The sequence below is a fragment of the Indicator indicator genome, chromosome 1 (assembly GCF_027791375.1).
Source record: "Indicator indicator isolate 239-I01 chromosome 1, UM_Iind_1.1, whole genome shotgun sequence".
Taxonomy (NCBI): domain Eukaryota; kingdom Metazoa; phylum Chordata; class Aves; order Piciformes; family Indicatoridae; genus Indicator; species Indicator indicator.
Window position 1 is genome coordinate 129,557,517 of NC_072010.1, and position 12,469 is coordinate 129,569,985.

Here is a 12,469-nt window from a genome sequence, read left to right on the forward strand (position 1 = left end):
GCCAGGAGGTGTTGAAGGTGCATTTGAGGTGCTGCTGGGGTTATGTGTACTGTGGCCTTGTACCTTGCATTGAGGATTGTGCCAGCTGTGCAGCCTTGCCCCATCAGCTGGTGTTCTCTGCCTGAGGGCAGTTACAAGCTTGATGTCACAGGGATGCAGCGAGGAGAACACAGAGTGTGCTCAGGAACATTTTGCTGATGTTCGGTGTACCAAGGGTCAGGTTCCCTCACTCTACACCAGCAACGTTGTAGAGGCAGATTTGAATTCTGAATATGTGCTACCAAGCACTCAAATCACAGGTCCAGGCTCTTCACCAGGGTTGGCAGTTTTCTCTATGCAGCACCTTACAGGATTTGATCTGTAGCAGATCTTGTTTTGCAAGCACTGCGTTCTGCTCATCAGTCCCTGCAGCATGCACAGTGATGGCTATCAACCTGTTAAAGGTTGCACAAGAAGGCTAACACTAAACTACTGGTTCCTGTCCTGTGCTCTTGCATCAGTTACACCACCCTGCTGTGGTGTGGGGTCTGCCAGCTATTGCGTGTGGCTTTGAGGACACAGAGAGGCTTCAATACTGTTGATGAGCAAGCCTTAGAAGAGCATCCCCAGGAGGCTGTTCTCAGCCACTTATTACACTTGTAATTTAAATGGGGTAAGATGTGTCCATAAACTACCAAAAATTAACATCTCTATGCACTTTAATTACTGCTTAGTGTACTGTAAGTACTGTAAGAGAAAGGCATGTGGAGCTGATAAGGAAAGCACATCTGGTATATTCTTGTGGGTAACCCCAGCACATCTGGTTTCACTCAGTCTCTCTGCAAACTTTGCTGTAGAGCTTCCATCAGTTTTCGTCTGCCAGACCAACGAGACAGATGCAAATTAAATAGGTTTTCAGCAAGAGGCTGAATGTGGGCTTATATTGATGACCTGGTTAGAACCCCACCAGGCAAAGCATAAGGTCCTGCACCTAAATTGGTGCAATCCAAGATATCAATCCAGGCTGGGGCATAATGGCATTGAGAGCAGCCCTGCAGAAAACAACTTGGGGGTGCTGGTGTGTGAGACCTTGGACATCCCAGAAAGCCAATTGCAGCCTGGGCTGCATCAAAAGCAGTGTGGCCAGCAGGTCAAGAGAGGTGGTTCTGCCACTTTGCTCTGGTGAGACCTCACCTGGAGTGCTGTATCCAGCTCTGGAGCCCTCAATATAAGAAGGACATGGACCTGATGGAGCAGATTCAGAGGAAGGCCATGAAGATGACTGGGGGCTGGAGCACCTCTGCTATGAGGACAGGCTGAGGGAGCTGGGGGTGTTCAGCCTTTTGGGAGTGAGGTCTCCTTTCTTTAGTGCTCAATTGGGAGTGAGGTCTTCTTTCTTAGCTGCTGATTTGGGGGTGTCCTTCAGTTGCTCAATTGTTGTTCTTTTACTCCTTAGTTTGACTTTTCAAGCTTAGGAAAAAGTTCTTCAAGCTCTCTTGCCTTCATCTGTGCTGCTTTCCCCACGCTGTGTCAGCAGAGCTGTGTTTCTATGTGAGCAACTTGACATTGCTGTGGTTAAACCATACCAGGGCCTTGTCCTTTGTGTCAGGCTGTCACCCCTCTCCTGTTCACTTGTTACATGCAGACTTAAAATTACTACAGGAGGACCTGGGAGCTGCTGTGTGGCAGGAAATTGGTGTATGCATTCTTTTTAATTTAATTTGTCTTTATTATTTTAATCCTTGGCCCTTGTCGCACCAACCCTGGCAGCTGGTCTGTGTTCACTGAAATTTTTGATGAAGCTTTATTGACCTTTTGCTTCTCTACCTCATTAATGAAGAGCACAGTGCTCTAAGACAGACAGTCTTTAAAATTAATGATAATGAAGTGATAGGAATTAATGATGCAGTAAAAAATGCAATGGAGTATTTAAGACACAGGAGGCTACTCAGTCTGCTGATTTTCAGACACTGCTGCTTTTCAACACCATCAGGATTTGTCTTTCTATGCATTCATGCTTTAGCTGTCAGACACCAAACCAGAAACAGGTTTTGAATTTCCTAGGAAGGAAGCAGTGTTGGTTTTATTCCTCAGGATTATGCCATAGACCAGTTGCAAAGAGAAAAACGGATGCCAGGCTCTGTTTCTAATGTTTACTCAATACCCTTTCCCCTTCCAAATATATTTAAATTCCTATTTCCTCAATGTATTTGAAGTTTCCCTCAGCGACTGTGTGAATAATCCTGTGTGACTGAGGATGCCCAACCAGAAGCCATAAGCTTTATATCCTGGAGTATTCAAAGATGGTTTGCTTTTTTCACTTGTGTAACTTTGGGAAAGAGGGAGAGGAGACCTCCCTCAAAACTATGAGCAGCCACAGCTTGCAATCAATTTTTTACTCTTGGATATGGAAAGCTGGGATTCCAAGTAGTAATATTTGTTGTGTTTCTTCTGCCATGGTTAGAATCCAGTGACAGGGCTGCTTTCAGCCAGTACTGACCATAAGGACGCGTGGGTACGGGACAATGTCTACAGCATCCTTGCCGTGTGGGGGCTGGGGATGGCTTATCGGAAGAACGCAGACCGGGATGAGGATAAGGCCAAAGCCTATGAGCTTGAGCAGGTATGGCAAAGTTTGGAGTAAACCACTGATGCTGTTTGGTTGTTTTTTGTTTCGGTTTTATTTTTTAGTCATGGTTTGGAATGGTGTCTTTGCATTGCTTCAATGTTTAGGATCACTCAGGGTTTTCCCAGTTTAGAGAATGGGCCTGCAAGAAGGCTGCAGAGGGACTGTTTGCAAAGGCCTGCAGGGACAGGACCAGGGGCAATGGTTGAAATGAGAGCAGAGCAGATTGAGATTGGATGTGAGGAACAAGTTCTGCATCATGAGGGGGCTGGAACGCTGCAACAGGTTGCCCAGGAAGGTCATTGAGGCCCCATCCGAGGTGAGCTGGACAAGGCTCTGAGCAACCTGATCTAGTGGAGGATGTCCCTGCTGGCTGCAGCAGGGTTGGACTGGATGACCCAAACCATTCTCTTATATTTGTGCCTTGTTCCTATAACATTGCTATCTGTGCAGGTAGCACATGGTGTGTGGTGTTCCCAGCAGGGTTAGAATCATAGAATGATTCTACAGGAAGGCTGTAGAGGGATTTTTCATAAGGGTGTCTAGCAATAGGACACAGGGGAATGGTTTGAAGCTGAGGCAGAGAGGGTTAGACTGGAGCTGAGGAAGTTCTTCAGTACAAGGGTGGTGAGACTCTGGAATAGGCTGTCCAGGAGAGGCTGTGGATGCCTGGGGGTGTTGAAGGCCAGGTTGGATGAGGCCTTGAGCATCTGAGTCTAGCTGAGAGGTGTCCCTGCCCATGGTGAGGAGGTTGGAGTAGATGATCTGTTAGGCCCCTTCTAACCTAAGCCATTCTATGATTATTATTATTCTCACAAGATACAGCATTCCTCATCCTTAGGTGGATGAAAGGATCAGAAAGTTGCCTCACCGTTTAGAGAGGACCTTTGGAAAAAGATCTGTTCTCCTACATAGGGGTGTGGGAGTAAAGTCCTGTAAAGCATTTCAGGCAAATACAGGATGCTTTTTCCTTCTGGTTGTTGGTAATGGGTGTGAGCTCTGTCACTTTTGAATGCTGTTTGTAACAGCTGCTGAGGAGTGTCTCTGGTCTGTTTTGTTCCTGCAGAACGTGGTGAAGCTGATGCGAGGCCTCTTGCAGTGCATGATGAGACAGGTAACGGCATGGCTAGGAGCTGAACTGACAGAGCAGGTCATCTGCACTGTGTGCTCCTTCTGTCCTTTCTCTACACTGAGCTTTTCTTGTGTTTGTGTGCCTGTGGGGAGTCTTTTCCAGACTCATCGCTGTTGTGTTGTGAGATGAAACAGCTCTGGACTGAGGACAGAATGAATTTACCCCAAAGGAGTGACTAAACACACACAGAATTGGAGGTTAAACAGAAATACTACTTAAAAAAGTAAATCAAACACAAAGGGTACAAAGGCAAAAGGATATATACATATATATGCGAAATCAAAATCAATTCAGGCCTGGCTTCCCAGCTGAGCCCACCAGGCCTCAGCTAGGCTGCAACCAGGCCAAGACCTCCCCACAACACTAGGCCCCAGTAGGGCCAGAGTTGGCCCAACTGCCCCCCGTCTTCCACCAAGACAGGTTTACCAGGCCTCAATGCACCCCCCCAACCCGCACTACCCCCACACTAGCTGGGCACACTAGGGGCAGCTGTGCCACAAGAAAACAGCTTGCCAAGAAGGTCCCACTACAAACCAAATGCCCAGAGCAGAGAGGAGAGAGAAAGAGACAGAACAGGCTATGAGGTCTGCTTATATAGGGATGCAAGAATATGGGATGGAATAACAAATTAGTTTCCTGTGTCCACCTTCTGGGATGGACTGTCCAGCCCCTTGGACTCTGTCTGCTGGAAGAATTTAGCTCTGTGGTAGGACAGTTAATCTCTAACCTACAATGATGACCAAAACTGACCTTGCTTGCACTATTTTGGGACTGTGCTTGTAGCAAATCAGTTTTGCCCATGCTAATTGATTTTCACCAAGATGCATGTCTGTAACCAAGCTCTGAATTCAACAAGGTCATTGAATCTTTCTTGAGGAGATGTGGATTTAGCTGAAGCCTAAAGTTGAGTCATGTTTAAGCACTCTGTTATCATAGAACACAGAATCATTAAGGTTGGAAAAGACCTCCAAGGCCATCAAGTCCAATCTTCTACCCAGCACTTCCATGGTGACTAGACCATATCCCCGAGTGCTATGTCCATGTGCTTCTTGAACACCTCCAGGGATGAGGACTCCACCACACTCTGATCAATCAAAATACACTGAAGTTAGGTAACACAAAACAAGACTTCAAGTTTCTATTCAGCTCAAAGAAGTTCTTAATTTTGAAAGAGAATTTTTTCCTTTCTGTTTGAGACTTGTGGTGTTTTTTCAGGTGGATAAGGTGGAGAAGTTCAAGCACACACAGAGCACCAAGGACTGCCTACATGCCAAGTATAACTCTGCCACTTGTGCCACAGTGGTTGGGGATGACCAGTGGGGGCATCTACAAGTGGATGCTACTTCCCTTTACCTGCTCTTCTTGGCACAGATGACAGCATCAGGTAAGCAGAAGATATTTTAGCCTTGACTGTTGTTGCAGTCTTTTTCTATTCTAGCTCTCATTTAAAAAGAAAGGAAACTGTAACTAGCTTCAAAGACCTTCACACAATTATTACTCAGGAGAAATGGTTTGTGAAGCTGAGGGAGAGCAGGAATCTGGATCTTAGGAGGAAGTTCTTCAATGGGAGGTTGCTGAGAGCCAGGAAGGCTGTGGCTGCCTCTTCCCTGGGGGTGTTCAAGGCCAGATTGGATGAGCAGCTGAGTCTAGTTGAGAGGTGTCCTTGCCCATAGTGGGGAGGTTGAAGTAGATGATCTGTGAGGTCCCTTCCAGCTTCAGCTATTCTGTGTTTCCCTGGGAAAGAGATGTGGCTTAGTTAGGATTGCATGTTCATAGTAATTGGCAGTGTCCATTCCATTAGTGTTTGTTAGCACAGAAACACATGAGATAGAGTCGTGTCAGAGAAGAGTTTCATGTTTCAAGACTACATAGAGTGTCCTAATGGACAAACAGGTTTCTTCAGAGTAGTGACATTGAGTCAGGTGCCACTAATGTCACTGTAGTCCTCTTCTTGCTGGCACTGTTTTGTCTTTAAGACATTCAGGAGCTGGAGTCTGTCCAGAGAAGGGCAATGAGGCTGGAGAAGGGCCTGGAGCCCCTGGCCTATGAGGAGCATCTGAGGGAGCTGGGGATGTTCAGGCTGGAGAAGAGGAGGCTGAGGGGAGACCTCATTGCTCTCTACAGCTCCCTGAAGGGAGGTTGGGGTGAGGAGGGGGCAGCCTCTGCTCCTTGGTGACAAGGGACAGGAGCAGAGGAAATGGTTCCAAGCTGCACCAGGGCAGGTTCAGGATGGATGTTAGGAAGTATTTCTTCAGTGGGAGGGTTCTCAAGCATTGGATTGTTCTGCCCAGAGCAGTGCTGGAGTCACCATCCCTGGAGGTGTTCAAGCAGTGTGGAGCTGGTGCTTAGAGACATGGTTTAGTGTTGACCCTGCAGTGCTGAGTTGAAGGTTGGACTGGATGAGCTTGGAGCTCTCTTCCAACCAGACAGTTCTGTGATTCTTAGGCTTTTCTCAACTGTAGTCTTACTGTGAGGTTAAGGAGTTGTTCCTTATGTGTTTTATCTGTCCTCAGAATCCTGTGCAATTGACACCTGCAAAGTGGATGCCTGCTGATCCTGATGGTCCTTTGATAGAGCGCTAAGCAGGCAGAGGGGTGGGGAGCTGTGGGAATTGGGATGTACTGCTCTTGAGAACCAGAGCTGGCTCACATGTCCGTGCTTTGTGCCCACTGGCCGGAATGCCACCCTCCCAGGAGTGGTGTTTGGTTGGCATTTGGAGTATTTTATCAACAGCACCTTTTGAAGCCTGCTGCCTGATCTTTTGAAATCAGCAGGACTTTTTCCATTGATCTCAGTGGGCAGTATTTGGCAGCAAATCACCAAAAGCATGAAAGTCACTGAAGAGTGAGTATTGCAGTTCTGATGCAATGTCAATTCCTCTCTTCCCCTTTTTGCATCAGGGTTAAGGATTATCTTCACCCTCGACGAAGTTACCTTTATTCAGAACCTTGTTTTTTACATAGAAGCTGCCTACAAAGTTGCTGTAAGTAGTCATTTGTATCTAAACTACCTGAACACTGCTCAGCTGAGGGTGTAAAATTATTTACTGATGGAAAAAGGAACATGTAGACTTTTTTCCATGAGGAGATAGCAGAAGCTGTCAGGAGGGGCTCTTTTGGTTATTTGCCCTAAAAGAAAGAGTCTCCAATTTCATGCAGTGGTCTGATTTTGTGGTGGGATCAGAGGGGAGAACACTGTATATAATTATGCAATCTTCTTTTTCCTGATGATGTTGTTGCAGGATTATGGAATTTGGGAACGTGGTGATAAGACAAACCAGGGCATCCCTGAACTGAACGCCAGCTCCGTAGGGATGGCCAAAGTGAGAATGACTTCCTGACACCTTCTTCCTGCCTGTTGTGCCACGCTGAAGGGCTTGACAATCCTGCTGCCTTCCTTTGCATTGTCCTCTTGGCCACTGCAATACTTAGCTGGTTGTATGAGAATTTTTGTTGGGGTGTGAGTGAGTATTTTTTGGTGTCGAATCCTTGTGATTTCATTCAAGGACCTCAGCATAGCTGATCTGGAGATTGCAAGGGGGGTATCAGATTCCTGGAGCCATGAATCTGATACTTTCACCTCATAAAGTGGTCTCTGGTTTTCTCTCCCTCTTTCTTGATTCTCCAACCCCAGTATTCTGTCTGATGCTTTCATGCTAAGATGAAGCCAGATGTGAATTCTGGAGAATGGCAGAATATCAGTAAGAGAAACTATTCACAAGTAACTTGGAGAGAAAATGAGTAAAGATGGACTTAAATCCAAGTGGTATTTCTGGTTCCCCTCTAACACAGGGTCCTGAAGATCCTAAATGAAGCTCAGAAGGCCATAAATAGAAATGTGTAAACTGACAACTACCTTTTTAGATGGTGCCTGGGGGGCTAACAAGCCAAATATCACTAAGGCCAAAGGTATAGTTACACTGCAGCTGGGTTTATTAGTTAACAAGATCTTGCCTGGCTGCAAGAGGGAGAAACTGCTGGCATTGATCTCAGCTGAGCTGACCAGAGATGGAGCAGTGTCTGTGGCAAAGGATGAGATGTTTCTGTGCTGTGATGTCTGTATGACTTTGTGCACTGATGTCAGGATGATCTGCAGGACTCAGTGCACAGCTTTGCTTCTCTGTGGCTCTGAGTTCAATACAAATGCTGATTGGGATGGGGACTCTGGGGGCATGCTGGGAGCCCTGCTGCAGAAGGTGAAGTATCTTTTATCATGAGGGTAATGGAACACTGAAACAGGCTGCCCAAGGAGGTGGTTGGGGCCCCGTCCCTGGGGATATTCAAGGTGAGGCTCAACAGGGCTCTGGGCAACCTGATCTAGTTAAGGCTGTCCCTGCTGACTGCAGAGGGGGTTGGACTGGATGACCTTTGGAGGTCCCTTCCAACCCAAACCATTCTATGATTCTATAAGTAGATGATGCCTTTTTTGGATCTGGCTCAGAAATGCTTCCTCTCATACCTGCTTTGTGGCAGCTTTACAGCATGGAGCCTATGACTTGGAATGGAACCCAGTCTAATTTTTTTGCATCATTAAGGCTGCCCATGGTTTTGTGTTCTGCTGGGCTACAGGAGGAATGCCCAAATGCCCAGTGTTTGGGCTGCTCTTGTCCTTACTAGACAAATGCATCATGGCTAAAAGGCATGGGATGTGGTGATTCTCCTTGTGGCTGTGTGACGAGCAGATGTCTCATTTCTCTTTCCCTTGGGAAGTAATCATCTCAGAGAGATGGTGATCCTCTATTCTTGAGCCACCAGCTCTGCTGACTCTGGCATGCTTTGAGCAAGCCTTCCTCTTCCTCTCAGGCTGGAGTGAAAGGCCACTGAATGGGGGTGATTTTAGAACATGGAACAGGAGAAGCATTTATTGTTAAGTATTTTTGTTATTTCATTAGCTCCCTAACATTTTACATTGCCTTTAAATTGTCACCAGCACATCAGTCTTGTGTCCTACTTCTAAAGCATTGCCAAGCTTCTCTTTAAAGATGAAAAAATGTCTGTGGAGCAAACTTCTATGATTCTATAAGCACAGGTGCTAGGGTCTATATTGGCTTTAAAGGTGTTTTAAAGGTATTTAATGATTTTTTTTTTTTTGAAGGCTGCTTTGGAAGCAATTGATGAACTAGATCTGTTTGGAGCTCATGGGGGACACAAATCAGTGATTCATGTTCTTCCTGATGAAGTAGAACATTGTCAGGTAAAAAAAAAATAATCAGCCATTTGTTTTCCTTTGCCAGGGGTTAAACCAACACCCTTCTGTTTTTAAATGAAATGTTAATTAAATTGAACCAAGAATTTAACATCATAAAGCTGGCTTCAGCCTAGGCTGTTCACCATGTTCCTAGTAGATCATATGGAAGGGTTCTTGTTCTAACTTAGTTACAAATAATTGCAGCAGAGTTGTCTGTCTTAGCAGCATGGTCTGTTGCATTGGCACTTTGCATAGTGTTTTGAAATAGCTGAATTGTTTGACGTCCCTCTCTTCTGTTCCTGTTTCACTCAGTCTATTCTGTACTCCATGTTGCCAAGGGCATCCACCTCAAAGGAGATAGATGCTGGACTTCTCTCCATTATCTCTTACCCAGCTTTTGCAGTGGAGGATCTAAACCTTGTTAATGTAACCAAGAGTGAAATCATATCCAAATTGCAGGTAAGGGTTTCCTTTACTTGGATTATGTAGAGGGAAAGAGAAGCAGAATCTCTCTCTTAACCAAAACTCCTAATTAAACAAGGCTTGCTGGATTTGTTTCATCTGTGTGTGGAAGGGAGGGAGGGAAATCCCCAAGTGATACTTAAAACTCAGCCAGTTTGACTTGTTGCACCTCAAGCAGTTGTCACTGTCCCACTTCTCAAGCCTGACAAGACCCTTCTGGATGCCATCCCTGCCCTCAAGCAAGTCCAGCACACCACATAGCTTGGTGCCTTTGGCAAAGTGCAAGGTCCTGCAGCTGGGGCTGGCCAGTCCCAGGCACAAACCCAGGCTGGGTGCAGAGTGGGTTGAGAGCAGCTCTGAAGAAAGAGCCTTGGTGGTGTTGGTGGCTGAGAAGCTGCCCATGAGCCAGCAGTGCCCTCCTGCAGCGCAGCAGGCAGCTGTGTGCTGGGCTGCAGCCAGAGGAGTGTGGGCAGCAGGGCTCTGCTCTGCTCAGACCTCACCCACACAGGACGAGGGGGAATGGTTTGAAGCTGAGGCAGAGCAGGGTTAGAGTGGATCTTAGGAAGAAGTTCTTCAGTGTGAGGGTGGTGAGACTCTGGAATGGGCTGCCCGGGGAGGCTGTGGATGCCTCCTCCCTGGGGGTGGGTGAGGCCTTGAGCAGATGAGTCTAGCTGAGAATGTCCCTGCCCATGGCAGGGAGGTTGGAAGAGATGATCTCTGAGGTCCCATCCAACTCGAGCCATTGTATGATCAAACTCAGCAGATATTCCCATGCTGGTGTGAGCCTGTGAGGAAGACCAGGCTGTGAAGTTCTCTCCAATCTTGCTGTTTTTCCCAGGGCCGCTACGGCTGCTGTCGCTTCCTCAGAGATGGCTACAAGACACCCAGAGAGGTACTTTATGTGTCTTCAGGAAGCATTTGAAGAGTTTTCTCTCTTCTTTATATACGGCCACCTGGTTTAGTGGATGGTGTCCCTGCCCATGGCATGGGGGTTGGAACTAAATGATCTTTAAGGTCCCAAACCATTCTATGAATTTCTGGTCACATTTATGTGAAGAGGTGAAGATATTTTAATGGATCTGGAGGTAAACCAAGTATCCACCCTAAAAATGGCACATATCTGAAAGAGGCTAAGAGTTTGAAAACCAGTTATTGAGGACAGAATTTAATTCATAGTTCTGGAAGAAATGAACCCTTTATACTTACAGTGCCTAAGCAAAAGCTATGTCTCTGAAGCATCCCAAAATATTTTCAACCTAATTCAATCCAAGATTATTTGGGTGACAGCTGGATTCTGAGACTGGGAAGAGTCAGTTTGTCTAGGGAAACATTAAATGATTTGGAGACAATGTGAAAGCCAAGAGACTTCATGGCACCTGTTTCTGGTGGGTGGTGTTGGTTTCTTTATTTTAATAACTTGTATCAAAGAGCTTTCCATTGTGAGTAGAATATGAGTGACTAATTTAGCACTGTGACTAAATGAGTGTGATTTGAATTTTTAGGATCCAAGCAGGCTGCACTATGACCCTGCTGAGCTGAAGCTCTTTGAGAACATTGAGTGTGAGTGGCCAGTGTTCTGGACATACTTTCTAATTGATGGAGTATTTAATGAGGACAGAATTCAGGTGAGGAAAGAAGAAAGTGCTTTGAGTGGAAATGCAAAGCCATTTGCCCACAGTATCTTGTTGCTTTGCTTCTTGCTTATTTTGAGTTGCAGTTGGCTACCCCAGCAGCAGGTTGGGAGTAATCTTTATCCAATCTCACCTTTCTGGGGAGTTCATCAAGTGGTAGAGGCTGCAGTGTTGTGCATGCTGGGGCCTCATTACACTCTCTTTTAACAGGTTGAGTGGCTTCATTAGCTGATGTGGTCCAGCTGGGGGATTTATTTGCCTGGTTCTCTCTTTTTACCTGGTTTGGTGCCCCATTACTAATTGCTTTGGCATGAGACTATCTTCTTTTTCTCCTGAATTCAGTGGCTTGGCTGCTGAGAACAAGATTTGTAGTATTTTTTGATCCTTTTGAACAGTCAGGCAGATTTGGGGTTGGATTGTGAGGAGCCATTTCACTTTCACAAATCCTCTAAGTTACTTTGTGCCTTTGCTGTGTCAACCTGCCAAAAGTTAGAATGGCACTTGGAGAGTTTTGATGAATTCAAGAGTGACAAGTAGCCTGGACTAGAAGTATTCATACCAGGATCTCTGTAGATTTGTGGCTTGAAGGGATTGAAATATAAGTGTAGTTTAAAATCATGCAGAGAGACAAGAGATTGCTACACATAACCCCTCACAAATAAAATGACATCAGAAACAAACCAGAAAATGTTAAACAAAAAAGGCCTCTTGCTGTACTAGATGGAAATCAAGTGAAATACTTCTGACACTGGAAATGTTAAGTTGCTTTCCTGAACACTACAAATAGCCTGGTGAAGACACAAATGACATTATTCAGCCTAGAGAAGAGAATACTCCAGGGAGACCTTAGAACTTCCTCCCAGTACTTCAAGGGATCCTTCAGGAACGCTGCAGAGGAATTTATCCTGAGGGTGTCTAGAGACAGGACAAGAGGGAGTGGTTTCAATCTGAGGGAGGGCAGGGTTAGACTGGATCTTGGGAAGAAGTTCCTCAGTGTGAGGGTGGTGAGACTCTGGAACAGGTTGCCCAAGGAGGTTGTGGATGCCTCTTCCTTGGGGGTGTGTAATGCCAGGTTGGATGAGGCCTTGAGCAGCTGAGTCTGGTTGAGAGGTGTCCCTGCCTATGGTGGGGAGGTTGGAGGAGATAAGCTGTGAGGTCCCTTCCAACCTGAGCCATTCTGTGATTCTATGATTAATGAAGGGAAAAATCAGCAAGTGTACTGAAATATCACTCAGTCAATAAAACACCACCTCACAAAGCAGCCTGTAGAATTTAGTTGGGTTATCTGGGACAGTATGTACCTGGCTGGGGCAGTATGTACCTGGTGTGCTAGGACATGGGCAGACTGGATAATTGCTCCTGCTTCCCACTGTTTAAATATAGCTGAATGAGTCACTGGGACACTCAGATGCCTGTCTAGTCTTCCTCAGTTACTGCTGCAAACACGTGATG

General features: G+C 46.0%; 1 protein-coding gene across 1 annotated transcript in view; it reads left to right on the top strand.

Moving 5' to 3' along the window:
- PHKA2 (phosphorylase kinase regulatory subunit alpha 2) overlaps positions 1-12,469 on the top strand; it is a 47,302-nt gene that overhangs the window by 2,821 nt on the left and 32,012 nt on the right. Inside the window, exons 2-10 of the mRNA XM_054399860.1 lie at positions 2,444-2,602; positions 3,672-3,719; positions 4,953-5,121; positions 6,638-6,720; positions 6,979-7,059; positions 8,832-8,930; positions 9,237-9,383; positions 10,225-10,278; positions 10,889-11,011. Coding sequence (XP_054255835.1) covers positions 2,444-2,602; positions 3,672-3,719; positions 4,953-5,121; positions 6,638-6,720; positions 6,979-7,059; positions 8,832-8,930; positions 9,237-9,383; positions 10,225-10,278; positions 10,889-11,011 — 963 coding nt within the window. The remainder of the gene's footprint in view (positions 1-2,443; positions 2,603-3,671; positions 3,720-4,952; positions 5,122-6,637; positions 6,721-6,978; positions 7,060-8,831; positions 8,931-9,236; positions 9,384-10,224; positions 10,279-10,888; positions 11,012-12,469) is intronic.